At 36.0% G+C, this 15516-nt stretch overlaps 1 protein-coding gene across 4 annotated transcripts in view; it reads right to left on the bottom strand.

Moving 5' to 3' along the window:
• The window catches only part of LOC580798 (kinesin-like protein KIF28P), a 30041-nt gene that overhangs the window by 10718 nt on the left and 3807 nt on the right, over positions 1-15516 (bottom strand). Inside the window, exons 5-19 of one of the 4 annotated variants that reach the window (XM_030972058.1) lie at positions 15283-15502; positions 14385-14515; positions 13916-14047; positions 13216-13386; positions 11443-11454; positions 9186-9301; positions 8226-8413; positions 7493-7624; positions 6691-6842; positions 5624-5772; positions 4845-4979; positions 4185-4268; positions 3199-3408; positions 2308-2595; positions 1377-1394 (exon numbers count right to left, since the gene is read on the bottom strand). In XM_030972058.1, coding sequence (XP_030827918.1) covers positions 1377-1394; positions 2308-2595; positions 3199-3408; positions 4185-4268; positions 4845-4979; positions 5624-5772; positions 6691-6842; positions 7493-7624; positions 8226-8413; positions 9186-9301; positions 11443-11454; positions 13216-13386; positions 13916-14047; positions 14385-14515; positions 15283-15502 — 2138 coding nt within the window. The remainder of the gene's footprint in view (positions 1-1376; positions 1395-2307; positions 2596-3198; positions 3409-4184; positions 4269-4844; positions 4980-5623; positions 5773-6690; positions 6843-7492; positions 7625-8225; positions 8414-9185; positions 9302-11442; positions 11455-13215; positions 13387-13915; positions 14048-14384; positions 14516-15282; positions 15503-15516) is intronic. The other 3 variants (XM_011670588.2, XM_030972059.1, XM_030972060.1) reach the window with 3 other exon arrangements.

The raw sequence follows: 15516 nt of genomic DNA on the forward strand, positions 1-15516 counted from the left end.
AAGGGTACGGATGTTGTGGTCTACATTGTCTGCAGCATACTGGACAAACTCCGAACTGAAATCAGGTATGTCTGTTCCATGAGACATCACAGCATTAGTTAACACTGCAGACCTGGTGGTACACTGCATCTGCAGCATGAAGGTCATGCACATTGAGGACACGGGCTTTGACTGTTCCTGCCCAGGCATCCTTCCTTTCATCACAGGATTCCAAGATATTGTCCTTGAATAATTATGACCTATACATGTACGTTGTCCATCAGGCATACGGCATGTCATGGTATATAGTTGACACATCCTCAGAATAATGCTTTTTGATCAGGTTTAGCTCATTGAAATGTGTTTCAAAGGATTTCTGGGCCCAGAAAATGTATATTTAGCACTGAAAATCAAAGCCCTAAGTCATTTAGAAGCGGAGATATTGCGAAATATCAGGTTTATGGCGGCCATTTTGGAAAATGGCTGCCGTTTCGGCTTTTTGGCTAGGTTTAGCTCATTAAAATGTAATTAATTTGATTCCTTGTCCCTGGAAATGTATGTTTATCACTTAAAATCAAAACTCTATGTTATTTAGAAGCAGAGATATGGGAAATATTAGATTTACAACAAAAATATGTGTTTTATATCGGTTGCTAGGCATATTATTACCATAGCAACGGGAACTAAGCCATATTTATCATTAAAATAGGATAAAAATGCATCATTGGACATCATACTTCCTATAAAAGTAGTCATCTGCTTGGTGATAGCAGTTTCTCGTGATATATTCTATTTCTCACGCCAATATGTTACCGTTGCTAAGGAGAAGATAGCCCTTAGCAACCAAATTTGCCATTTTAGCTCATAACAAAGTTTCAACTTTAGAGCGCTATAACTTTTTAGTTTGAAGAGTAATACACTTGAAATTTGGATATGATATCAACCAGGATGCTGAACAGTTTTTCAGCAAGTTTCAAGTCGGTTACCACAATAATCAAATAAATATGGAGAAATATGTATTTTGGCGCAATTCACATTTTTGGAAAAAATGGTAAAAAATCACACTTTTGGCTCAAAATTGATAAGCAAATCATCTCGAAACCTATTGAATGAGGTATCATCTTGAAGGAAATGTAATTGTCTTTCATATGACACCTTATACATGGTGAAATGAGGTGCTGTTAAAAAGTAATCCCCAGAATTGTACAACAGTAGTTATACATGGCGGCCATTTTGAAAAAATGGCCGTCATGGCACTTTCCCCCACCCGGATTCCTTAAGACTTTTGGTATGTTATAATGGACACCTCCAAGAGCACAAAACAGTTGAGAAATTTTCTGTTGCAATTAGTGGGAGGTCATATCAAATTATGCCTGGACTATTAATGTGGAACTTACACTTCCTCCTTCTCCAGACTGTCGCATGGTAAAGAAAAACAAAATCAATGCTAGCTTCTCAACTCAAAGAACTTGTATATGCTTAGACAGAAGTACCTAAGATTAATGTTGACCTACACTCTTTTTATACAAAGTTTCTACAAAAGTTCTAAAATGTCTTTTTATTTCAAACTTCATTACAGTTACCCCTACCACAATTCAAGTGAGTTCTGAACTGGTTAAAATTAGAAAATCTTATGTTTCATTCTTTAATAAAGATTCTGTGACTTCGAGGGTATATATATCCTTCCTATAATAGGCTATTCCACACAGTACAGATGGACTTTTGAAAAACATGTGTCATCTTTATTCAAAAGAAATACCGGTAGTCAAACACAACATGAACATTGAAGTGAACATTGATTAACCAGATCCATTACGAGTACCGGTAGTACAAATTACAAATATGTCATTGGCAGGTTGCACCACAAAAAGCGGTACAACATATACATGGTACAAATTAGAGTACAAGCAACATTCTAAACAAAACAAGAAAAGCAAACAAAATTTGAAAGACATCAACAGTTGTACATGATTATATATGCAAAGAAATGTACCTCTAATCTATATTTCCTACACTTCCTTCAGCTGTTGAATCTATCTACACTAAAATGTTTTAGTCTAGTATAAATGATAAATATAAATACACAGTCTCTTCTTTCGATCCCAAGGTTAAGACACGGGGCCCCGTTGCGTAAAATTACCATTGACGGTAACTTTGCCATCAATGGCAACTACCATGGTAACAGGGCTCAACAGCCAATCAAAATCAAGGTTTCCATGGTAGTTACCATTGATGGCAAAGTTACCCTCAATGGTAAGTTTTGTGCAACGGGGCCCAGAAAAAAAAAAAAATTATTTCCTGTATGAGAAAAGATGAAAGAACACTCACGGTCTCCATGGTAGCCACCGATGCCGAACTGGATCCCTTGGCCAGGGTCTCCGACATCATGATCTGGGCCGTGTTGAGGTTCTTAGTCCTGGACGAAGTCTTCGGCTCCTGACGACCCCACACCGAGATCGTCAGCATCCCGTTCTGGAGGTAGTCCACCAGCTGGGAGGTCGCGACCTGGAAGTTGTAGAACTTGCGGAAGGCAAAGTCAGACATGCCGGCGCTGTCCTTGCAGTCCGTCTTGTTCTCCTCGCTCTCGAGGTACATCTTGTAGTTGCAGTAAATGTCCTGGAAAGAGAGAAGAGTATGATCCAATGTTTCTATGACTCCCTGGTGTTAGTCTTATACAGTGAAACCTGTCTATAAAGACCACCCAAGGGAGACAAGAAAAATAGTCTTTATAGGCAGGTGGTCTTTGTATACAGGTTCCTTTAGTACCTGTTTCAATGAGAAACCATTTTCAAAGGAAAACAAAAAATGTGGTCTTTGTAGACAGGTGGTTACTAAAGCAGGTTTGTCTGTATATCATCTGGCTCTACATTGTTTAGTTTGCTTCTACCAAATAATTGCACTGGAAGAGACATTATTAAAAAACAAAACTGCATCTCTGAAAATGTAGTTAACTTTGTAGTAAAAGGGATGAAATAATGAATTTGTAATCTTTTTCCCCCGTCTCATTTAGAAAAATAGAATGGAACCTTTTACTTTCCCACATCATTTCTTGTACTAAAGTTAATAATAATAATTCATCTAGGAACAAGAGTAATGCATGAATTGTGGAGCGCCAGGAGTGTACAGTCTGACAGACATGAGCGCTATACAAGAACCCTCTATTCTTAATATTATCAATTCTAAATATGAGATTCATTCAATCGAATGAGATAGAGTTACCTTAAATCTGTTTGGAACACCTGTCACCGTTTTAATCTTGATGACAAAGTTTACGCAGCGACTGATCAGATCCTTGGGGTCGTCTACGAAGACGTCGTCCGCCTCTGTCAGTTCTTTCCCCTTATCGTCACATGGTATGATCTCGACGTCGAGCAGACCTTGCTGCTTGCCACGGTAATCGCTGATCTCCAGAGATTCTCTGGTTTCGATCTGAAATACAGTAAATCAGATTGGATTCAGACATTGCCTTTCCATAAAAGAGATCTTTCAATAAGATTCGCACTGTCTATTTGTTTATGAACAAGAATAGGGCCATTCAGGGCAATGTGTCCCTTAGGACATATGTCTTTTATTCATTTGTTTCATCAAAGAATCTAAAAAAAAATCACTTGATGTGACTGTACTGAAGATTGGTAGCGATACAAGAAAAAAACATTTCGTATGTAATACCTAAATAAAAGGCAAGTTGTGTGACATACATAGCATAGAATTACCCAATAAAGGTTTGAAAGTTTTTGGTCTTTTCCTTCAAACTAAGTTAAATTTTCAATGATGGTAAAGAGAAGTGGATTGCGATGAATGGGTCATGTGAATGAATCTGTGAAAAGTGTGTGGTATCTGAAAGTGGATGTCGGAGAGAAAGGCAGACCAATTATTTCATGGAAAGATATGGTGAAATAAAGTTGGTCTAAATGAGCAGGATGCCCGAGATAAGAAGAAGCGGAGGGAGGGAGTGTCGTCATGGCACTTAAGTCAGTGACCCCTTGTAAGACGGAAAATGCTGTCTTTAATAAACGATGATGATGATGAATAAGAGAATAATTCAAAAACAAAACAAAAAATGAATTATGATGTAACAGAAATCAATAAATATCACAAAGATAGTAAACTAAACCTAAATATTGCCATTTAGACTAACATCAAGTGATCATTTGAAGAAAAGGTGATTTTTTATTAATTTGTAAATGAATTACTATCTAACTCACCATGTAGGCCATACTCTGGAGATATACATTGACCACCCCGATCTGGATGTTTGTATTCAAGGGCTCTGTGAACGGATCCTTCTCCTGTAGAACACAAGAAAGAATCAAAATTAAAATTATAATAATAATAAAAACGGTGCTTACCACCAAAGTTTCTAAGCGCTATAACAAACAAAATACAATGATACACAATAACATATGTTTAAAAAATAAAAAAATGAAAAAAATGCAAATAAACCTACAAATTACAATACATATGACATATATATGCAATGTAGTGAAATGTGTAACGTATCCACAATACATCTACTGTTACAATACAGTCGAATGAATCCACTGACAAAACAAGAAAGCATCATTTGTGTGATAAGAATAACGACTTCATGGCCAATAAAACTCATACTGCCTCTCAAGCTTTTCCACTCTATGATAAATGTTTTTAAAACTTAGAGACACTGAAAGGGTTAAATGCATTTTATTCAAATATCAAAGAATTTCACAAGATCCTCTACATGTCAGAAAGAGCACAGTTTTACACGTTTTATTATTACTGATCACTTTCCATGGAAAAAAATATTTTCAAAAGAGTCAATTTACCAAATATCAAAGAATTACACAAGATCCTCTACATGTCGGAAAAAGCAATTTTTTTAAACTTACCTCTGGAAGTTGCCAGTCAGATCCATCGGCAAAGTTCTCGTACATCTCCTGCATGAGGTACTTGCGCCTAACAAACTTATCCCTAGACCAGATGTACTCCAGCTCATTCTGCAGGTTACGTAGCTTCACACAGACCTAGCAGGAAACAAGACAGGATGAGTTAATAGAATCATTGTAAACCGGGTATAAAATATGTAAATCATAGCCTGTAGAATACATTCTGATAAGAAATCATTGGTCGAAGGAACCATTCATCTTCTGAATATGCATGTTGATCATCATATGGTTATTGGAAGCAGGATTGTATAAAGTGTGGTGGCAATATCATGGAATCCCTTGGATGTGTACTCCTTTAGTGACGAGATCTACGACTTCAGAGGTATCTTTAATACAGTATGAATAACATTCTTTCCTTTTCTTTTGAATATAAACATTTGCTGTTCCATAGGTAAACATCAATCAATATTCTTAAACTTCAGAGATGTATTTTCCTCATTCTGAGACAAATCTGTAAACAATCAACTATTTTCACAGGCAAATTATACTGTAATATTCAAAGAGACGACCAAATACAGTTAATACGGTTTCTTCAGTCAAAGGAACTAGCGCACTTGAAAAATAACTAGAGATGACTCAGAGTCACATAGTGGACAATATTTTCTTTTGAAAATGCGATTACTAGAAATCTTGACACACTCTATTGCAGTCTATATTCCACACAAACACATTAATATCCTGAGGTCATCAAGCATTGTGACAACATGTCTGTATTAATTTACCTCTGTACGACCATGAGCAAGCCCTCTGGCTTTTGGTGACATGACGACAATCTCAAACTTGACCTTCCTATCAAGTTCTTCACTGATTGCGTTAGCTTCCTCCACCATCGGAATCATCTCCACCAACTCCTCCTGAAGTAGCAAATCCTCTGCAAGGTGAGATCAAGAAATATCAGAGTTGTATCATTTCAGATTCAATAATAAACTAAAAATGTTTTATATCAAACTCTTGTAAAATGTGTTGATGACCCATATCACAAATAATATTTCAATAGCACATGGCATTTTTCTTAGTTTTAAATCACTAATTTGTGTACTTTTTACTCCCTCCCTCCCCCCCCCCCAAAAAAAAAAAATGTATGAAAATTACATTCTTTGCAGTGATAATTTTCCACTCTTCTCATTCATATATTCTCGCCCATCAGTCAGAAATTCAGAATTTGTATTTTTTTTCTTCTTCTACACATTTTACCATCATATGCCCTCAGACCCACCTACTTTTAATGGCAATTATAAGTACTGATTTTCAGTTTCATTAAAGTTAATACAAAGTTTTGGTATGGGGTCATGAATTTGGTTCAAATGAACATATTGGAAGCATATGCCATCCTACAGTATTCAATGAACGTTGTCGCGGTAGAAATCGAGTCTTCAGTGATGAAATTGTGAATAATAAACTCTTTGTTGTAAAGCCCTCTCAAGGTTGGTATTGCTTTAGCTTAAAAAAAATGTTTCTTGACTAAAATCGACCGATTTTCTATTCCCGTTTGGAAATTATAGATCAGAACTGCATATTCCAAGATTTTCATTTGTATTACCTTTAATAATAGTGATGATAATAATAATAATAATAATGATATGTGAGTTTTGTAAAGAGCCGAATCCACTTAAAATCAAATGCTGAAGGCGCAATTGTGAAACAAAAACAACAGACTGTCCTTGGAAGAATTTACCAAGCAATTCCTTTGCTCATCAGGTAAAAGCAAAGTGATATATTGTATTATGTAATCATAATAATCATGTCACAAGGAATATAAAATGATTAATCGAGAAACATGTATGCATACCTCCTGTTTTCTTGGAGGACATATCAAAGCCATTCTTCTCCGCGATCTCTTGCTGTGCCATCTCATACGTCACTACGCCATATTTTTTAGGATCAGCCTTCTTTAGAGCAGGATGCTTGAAGACATAGAGATGATTGGATCCAAACATCACCCTAGGAGAACATAGGAAGGAGAGATGGATGGAGATTTTATCAATAAAACTGTTCATATTTCTTTCCTTCTCAGCAATTTGAAATGTTCTACAGAAGTATTTATACATATTTAACAACTAAATTAATTGTCATCCACTTACCGTGTTTGGTAATTTTTGTAGTATGTGCAAATTAATTTGTTCCAATTTATGTTTTTTCGAACGGGACATATCAAAGCTCTCTAAGTATTCAACAAAGGCCCTAATTCAACCAGACCATCTTTCATTCTTGAGTTATGAAAAAAATGAGGATTTTTTTTTTTTACAAGTAGCTAACTGTACTTGCATGAACTCAGAAGGCACTCTCATCAAAAGGTAGTCTTTCAATACAGATTTAACTTAATATCATATCTAATACTGTATCAGGTGTGGTTTAAGAATATGCAGTTTACTATGTTGTTCAGAAAATATTATTTGTCGGCTGAGATCTAGTTGGGCACTCAATCGATGTTGAGATGCTGACTTAAACCCTTCATTTTGATTCTAAGCTGACACAACACTTCTAAATAAATGCCTTTACATATTCTGAAAGCTTTTAAAATTAATACATACATCTATAAATCAACATTATCTTGATTAATTTGTGAAAGGGCTAAGTTCTTTGCACTATACCTATCATTATGATCCAGTTCCATCTTGGATGTTATGGGATCACCATTCACTAGAAGTTTGGCCATAGGGCTGACCTTTTCGATAAAGGCTTTACCTCCTTCGTTCGTTATGACAGCATGCTCCTTCTGGATACTGTAATGAGAAATCCACAGGTCATACATCATTGCATGTTCTTTGAAATATTGTTTACATTGCCACTCTTACTACTTTCATTCTGTTTAGACCTTGGGTTTGACTTTTAATTCTCATAATAATTAGGTCAACTACTAGTCAATCTGTTAAATATATTTCATCTTTATTCCAACTTATTTGCATTCCTTGTTATTTTGATTTCTATATATTTCTATACAACAATGTGCTTAAATTTATTACTGAATTTGAATTTCCTACTAGGCGTATACTAAAAAAAAAGTCAATTTAATGATAACTTTAATGTCATAGTATTCCATGTAAAAAATATATTTCACATTTTTGCATCAGACTAAAAAATTAAAATAGTAATTTGGTTGTATGTCACCATTTATCTAAGATGCACAATTTAAATTTTTTTTTTTTTTTATTAGAATAAAAAACTTGATCAAATTTTCATATAATCACATTTTTATCTTTTCTTTGTATAATCAATCTGGTCAATCAATAAACAAGTATAATATTAAATCAATAGCATAAATTTGAATTACCATTATAGATTTTAAAACTAGCTCTGCTTTTGAGGATTATAAAATAGACTTACCTAAGTCCATTGAGCACAATCTGAGGTTTATTTTCTGCCTTGTCACTGCCAACGTTGTAAGTGCCCGGGGCGAGGATGTGCACAATCATACCAGAGAGGGCGGGGTCAATGTTAAGGTTGAAAAGATGAGGCGTGTTCTTCCTCGCTTCTTTCTTAGCCCTCTCAGAATCATCTCCTACGTTTGAAGCCTATATAAACATCCAAACAGATTCATAATAATAATAATAATAGTTCAGTCTTATATAGCGCTTTTCAGGACTGCAGGCCTTCTCAAAGCGCTTAACAGATATATATTATTACCCCAGTCATCGGATTCAGGCTTACCCGCACACAATATATGCACATTCTCCACTCCCTGGGGAGCATTCCAGCCAGGTGTCATTTTTACACGGCACACTGGCTTATCACAATAACTTTTGCATCCTACCGGGTACCCATTTAACACCTGGGTGGAAAGTGGCAAATGTATACATCAATGTCTTGCCAATATCCACTTGACCTAGACACCTCTAGAGAATTGTTTTTTGAAAAGTATCCACTGAGGAATATTTTCATCAAGATTTCAACCATTCTTTCTTTCTCTTTCCCAGAACCAGAAGCAATTTCTTTATCCAGTAAACGACATAAGATTAATAACGAAAACATTCATAATCATTTGAATGAGTCGCACATGCTTTTCTCTTTGAAATTAACCTGTGTGATGCAATTTAGTCTGCCGCATAAAAACTTTGAATAATCACTGTTCAAAAGCCTTGATATATATAGGGAAAACGGCAATGGAACGCATGCTTAGTTTGTGTTCACCTTTATATATCCACAATGACAATAACATCTCCAGTCAAAACTCTCTTCAGAGTTTTTAGGAGGAAATAAATTCAAGATCCAAGACATACAAAATTCGGTGGGTGCTTCTGGATTGTTAAATGAAAAGCCAAGATGATTTTAAAAAAACAAACATACCTGAGCTTGTCTGAGCTTATCCTCCCAAGTCTTCTTCATCTCTTCCATCTCCTTCTCATTGTCTGAAAGCCGAGCAGCCATCTCCTCCTCCATCTCTTGCTTCAGACGATCCTTCTCTGCGAGAGCAAAACAAAAATTATTATTATTTTGTTTTTGTTATCTTTGCTTTACATTATGCCAGAATGCTTTGGAAACTACGCTTGAACAAATGTACTTCATAATTTCATTTTCTAAATTTGTTTATGAAATATTTTGTATCTTTTGTATCAATGTATCAATTTTTAATCGAGAATGAAATAAATGAGAATGAAATAAATGAGAATTGAAAAAGAAAAAAAGAAAAATATTATACTTTTATGATTTCTTCATCTCTGCCTAGGAAAGGAAAGTAAACTCAACAACGAGGGCTCTAATTGGGTCTCTCCTCCCAGTACAACTGATTGGGGGAATGCAGCCAAGTACACCCTATACACCTAGATTCACCCATTTCTCTTCACAAGGAGTGCTATGCTTCTCAGCATTAAGAAAGTGTAAACTTACACATGGGACCTACATTTAACATCCTGTCAGAGGGACTGAGTATTTTTTCTATGTTACCCAAGTCAACATTTACGGAAAAAAGGGAGAGGCTCGTTAACACTTAACCAAAGCTTCAGCCATCCATCTCGGCTGGAGTTGAACCCATCATCTTTCATTTCCTCATTAGTATTGGGGTCAATTAGGGGTCACTTCAGGTCTGCTTCAAAAAACTTGTTTCATTTCCATGTCAAAATATTTAAAGAAGCTCCTACAAAAACATAATTGCATTTGCTTGGCTATGAGAAAGGTTTATTATATAATTGTGGCAGATTTAATATTAACCCCAAAAAATCTCATGAAACATTGCAAATAAATGTAGAGTTGAAATATTGGATATTATCCATTAATCTTATTATGAGTTGTTTTTTGTGCACATCTGAATTTTTCTAAGATGAAAGAGATATGAACTCACATGTATGCAAGAGTCAAAAAAGGAAGATTTTTGTTTACACAGAGCCATGCACACACAAAAATGAATGCATTCATACAAAATTTAGTAAATAAAAACAGATTTTACAAACAGCCAAGAAAGAAAATGATACAGGCATCATAATAGTAGACATGATGTATACACAAGCACCTGTATGAGAATTGATAAACCATAATAGAATAGAAATAATATGAAGAGTCACTAATGACGACAGATTGATAATCTTTTAAATCTTTGTAATAATGCCAGTCTGACAATCAACTTCAAACTCCACTATTAAATGAATTAATGCAGATATCAAGGATTGAAATTCACAATCAAAATCTGGAAGATGTCACAGAATTATACAGAAGCCTTTTTCTTAAGAGGAGTGGGAATGGGGTGGAAACGGAAGTGAAGGGCATGAAGGCATTTGAATTTATGAAGACAGGATAGATGTGAAAGGAATATGGAGACTTTTGTAGTAATGCCAGTATGACAATCAACTTCAAACTCCACTATTAAATAAATGAATGCAGAGATCACAGGATTGAAATTCACAATCAAAATCTAGAGGATGTCACAGAATTTTACAGAAGCTTTTGTTTTAAGAGGAGTGGGGATGGGGTTGGGATGGGGTGGAAACGGAAGTGAAGGGTATAAACTTAAAGGCATTTGATTTTATGAAGAGAGGATAGATGGGAAAGGAATATGGAGAACTTTGCAATCAACTTCAAATTCCACTATAAAATGAATGAATGCAGAGATCACAGGATTGAAATTCACAATCACAATCTGCAAGATGTCACAGAATCAGGGTTGAAAATAAAAAGGTTTTAGTGGGAGTTGAGTTTAAAAAAAGTTGTGCGCTTGTGCAAGGCATTCAGGCAAATCATGGACATACAGCAAATTTTAACTGGATTTACATCGATCTCAGGGACTGTCCATTTAAGGAAGAAAACAAAAATCATGATCAAATCACACACACGAAGAAAAACAAATCAGGCAAAGAAAAGAAAATTGGGAATTTTTTTTTCAGGAAACCAATTGAAATCTGTGAATCATACAGGAGGCCTTTTTCTTTTGGAGTGGAGATGGGGTTGGAATAGAAGTGAAGGGAATAAAGACATTTGATTTAATAAAGAGAAGGCAGATGAAAGAAATATGGAGGCCTAAAATTAAGGAAATGTTGCACACACAGAAACAACATTTTTATTTGTTAGTGCCGCAATTTTTTCACATTCATACAATCAAAATCATATGAATTACCTTCTGCTATTTCTGTGATGTAATGTACATCATGTAAAAGTGTAAAATAGAACCACAAGAAAAAAGGTATAGTATTAAATGTCAAGAAAAAACATGTTTCTAAACAATAACCAAATCCGAAATAATGTATTTCTCTTTGATTTTTAATAAACAAATCAAGGCATTAATGAGAGATGCTATCAATATGAATGAAAAGATTACTAAAAGGAGATCTAAACTAGATGGAATTCGACTGCGCGCAGTCGAAAATGATGCCTCCGTCATAGAGCAATTTTACAAACAAAAACAGAAGAAATTTTTCAAATTCAAGTTCAATTGTAATCCATTAACAGGTTCTCAGAATATCGTGATTACAAACAATTTCTCATATACATATATGACCCTTTGAACTTTGACCTCATGATCCTAATATCTACTCAGCTCATTGGCTCTGCAAGATATCCAGAGTTAAATAGTAATCCATCTGTCAGTTCTAATGAGAATGCGTTCACAAGCTATTTTTGCATACATAATGAGCCCATGACCTTGGACCTTATGAACCAAGAATCTACACAGTTCATTGGCTCTGCAAGATACATAAATGATCTAAGTTTGGCAGGAATCCATCAATCTGTTCTAATGATAACGCGATCACAAGCTGTTTTTGCATACATAATGGGCGCTGTGACCTTTGACCTCGTTACCCAAAATCTAATAAGTTCATCGGCTCTGCAAGTAACATACATGACCTAAGTTTGGCAGGAATCCATCAATCGGTTCTTGAGATAACGCGATCACAAGCTGTTTTTGCATACATAATGAGCCCTGTGACCTTTGACCTCGTGACCCCAAAATCTAATCAGTTCATTGGCTCTGCAAGATACATACATGACCAAAGTTTGGCAGGAATCCATCTATCGGTTCTTCAGATAACGCGATCACGAGCCGTTTTGCATACATAATGAGCCCTGTGACCTTTGACCTTTGACCTCGTGACCCCAAAATCTAATCAGTTCATCAACTCTACAAGATACATACATGACCAAAGTTTGGCAGGAATCTATCAATCGGTTCTTCAGATAACGCGATCACGAGCTGTTTTTGCATACATAATGAGCCCTGTGACCTTTGACCTTTGACCTCGTGACCCCAAAATCTAATCAGTTCATCGACTTTGCTAGATACATATATGACCAAAGTTTGGTAGGAATCCATCGATCCGTTCTTCAGATAACGTGATCACGAGAACGGGACGTACGTACAGACGTACGTACAGACGTACGGACGGACGGACGGACGGACGGACGGACGGACGGACAACCCGAAAACATAATGCCTCCGGCTACTTCGTAACGGAGGCATAAAAAGGGCACGCACTATCTCTAGATCTGAAAATACACAACAGAATTGTTTTTCATGAAAATCAGAAGAAAAATAAGGTACTCAAATGATTTTTCAGTGCTCTCACCAGTGCTTGAATACTAAATATCAAATATGGCTATGGCTAAACAACAAAAACTATTTACCTAACTATGCTTTAAAAAAAGATCTGAAAACACAACAGAATTACTTTTTATGAAAATTAGAAGAAAAATAAGGTACTCAAATGATTTTTCAGTGCATACACCAGTACTTGAATACTAAATATCAAATATGGCTATACAGCAAAAACTATTTACCTAACTAAACTTTTAATAAATTATTTAAAAAAAAAATCAAAAATCAAAAATCAAAAAAAAGAAAAAAAGAAAAAAAGAATCAAAATTATGGAAAGTAATTGTTTGAGTCTGATACCTTCTTCTGTCATTCCTGCTGTTTCTTGATCACTAGGGGCGGCAGCCACGATGCCTCCTGCCTTTATTGCATCCATGAGACGAGCATTCTCCTCTTTCAGTTCTCGGATCAGTTTCTCGGTCGGGTCCTCGTTCACGACGGCAATGGTCTTGATCTGCTTGGCGCGATCAGCTGAAGGTCAAAGGTCGAGGAATAAACGATTGAAATTTATAACTGGGTTATAAATTTATATTTATACAAAGGGTGTCTGCACAGAGGACTATCAAAACATACATGTAGTTCTATATTTTGCTTCTGATTTTTATTTTTTCATGAATTTGTCAAGACAAAATAATCCATTATAATTTAATTCTGAAACAGATAATTTACATTTACTTAAAGTACTTTACACATTGAATAGAAAAACAATCAGAGAAACTACATATCTGACTGTATATTTCCCTTCTTTAAAGTGGGCAGTACACAACATCTGTTTGAAGCAGGACTGCACTATTTGTAGCTACTTGCGCCCTCTATATAGCAAACAATGCCTAAGCGGTACCTGTTGGTTCCCAATGATCCCCTTTTTGTTATGTTAAGGGTCTAATTCCTCCTGGCCAAACTAGTGCAGACAGGCTTTAAAGCCACAAAGGAGTTTACTTGTATATTTTAAGACAACGTAAACACCCCTGTGGCTCCACAATGTAGCCTAGCTACTCACCGTATCTCAATGTGGAGAGAGTTTCATCGTAGTTGATATCTGCAGGACTGAGGGCAGCAACCATGATTGTCTTACTGTTTCCACCCAGGGCATTCTTCAACAGCTTCGTCAGTGCGGAATCACGAAATGGAACTAAACATGAAAACAGACAAAAGATGCATGAATTACTCGACGTGTACATGAACTACCGGAATGCGTTTCCATGAAATCTACATTCATGATTTTACTGGAAAATATGCCTACAAATAATTTAATGTAAACTTGACCCCCTCAAAAATGTAAAGATTTTTTTTTTTTTAAACAGCCCCAAGAATTTGACATTCTTAGCTCTGTGCTCTACTGATGAATTGATGCGATCCTGTACTGATATGCCCCAAAAGGCAAAAATTTTCTCAAAATTCCACTACACAACCATAAATATAAGTTTACCTTTTAAAAAAAGGCATTAAATGAATCAACAGTAACTCACCTTTGACATTTTTGCCTTTTGATTTGTCTGCCAGAGCCGATATGACATTACCAAGTGATGACAACGACTGGTTGATAGCAGCTCCTTCCTTCAACCGATCACCAGTAGCTCCTGTTGACTCAGCTCTCTCACTGATGGTGTAGATAGAGGAAAGAAAATTTTGACCATCTGTGTAATACAGCTTTTCTTTCCTCACTGATACTGAAAAAAAAGCTTGTTTGGTTTTTAAACTAGTTTGCTGCTGTGTTATTGAGCAAAACACAACTTTTGTTATAGTAAATTACGAGTTTACTAACTTGTATGTATTTACTCCTCACAATAGCATAACTGACAGGTAAAATATTTTAATTGACCTCGTTAGTTGTTTCTTTAAAAAAGTGGAGTTAGTGTAGCTTTGAAAACCAGGGCCCTGTTTCATAAAACTTGTCATCAATAACACGCTACAATAACTGTTATAAGCTACTGAAATTGTGGCATTGGATTGGTTGATAGAAAATGTAATAGAAATTTAGCATTTGTTATTGATTTATGAAGAAGGGCCCACAGGCGATGATCATGATACGTTGCAGCACATCCAACTTCAATCAAACAAATTTCCTGGGCTTATATTTCCTGAATTAAAATAAAACAAATTAAGTATCATGTTCAAATCTTTTACAGTGACTGCTCAAAATTTAAGGCGCCCCACTGTACTACTTGTAGCTACATATACTTGCTCCCTCTATATAGAAAACAATGCCTAAGCAGTGCCTGTTGGTCCCCCATGATCCTCTTTTTCTTATGTTAATTGAGAGCTGAGTAGATGAGATAGCCACATGTCAGTGACCACACTTGGTGGTTTAATCCCCCCTGGCCAAACTAGTACAGATTGGCTGTAAGCTTTGATAAGTTTACACACCTTCCGGCCAAATCGACAAGATTGGCGACCGAGGTCTTAGCCATCTCCTGTCCAGCATCGTTGACGCTCTTCTGTGTGAAGATGATGCTCATGATGGTATGAGCTCGACTACTGGTGGCATTCATCTGGGTGGCGGCTACAGTTCGGTTGCGCACTCCTTCATCCATACGCGCCTGGATCTCGACGTAGCTCTGCACGGGTGTCTGGCGAAGTGACTCCACTGAAGGTAGTAAA

The sequence above is a fragment of the Strongylocentrotus purpuratus genome, unplaced genomic scaffold, assembly GCF_000002235.5.
Source record: "Strongylocentrotus purpuratus isolate Spur 01 unplaced genomic scaffold, Spur_5.0 spur5_scaffold_6, whole genome shotgun sequence".
Taxonomy (NCBI): Eukaryota; Metazoa; Echinodermata; class Echinoidea; order Camarodonta; family Strongylocentrotidae; genus Strongylocentrotus; species Strongylocentrotus purpuratus.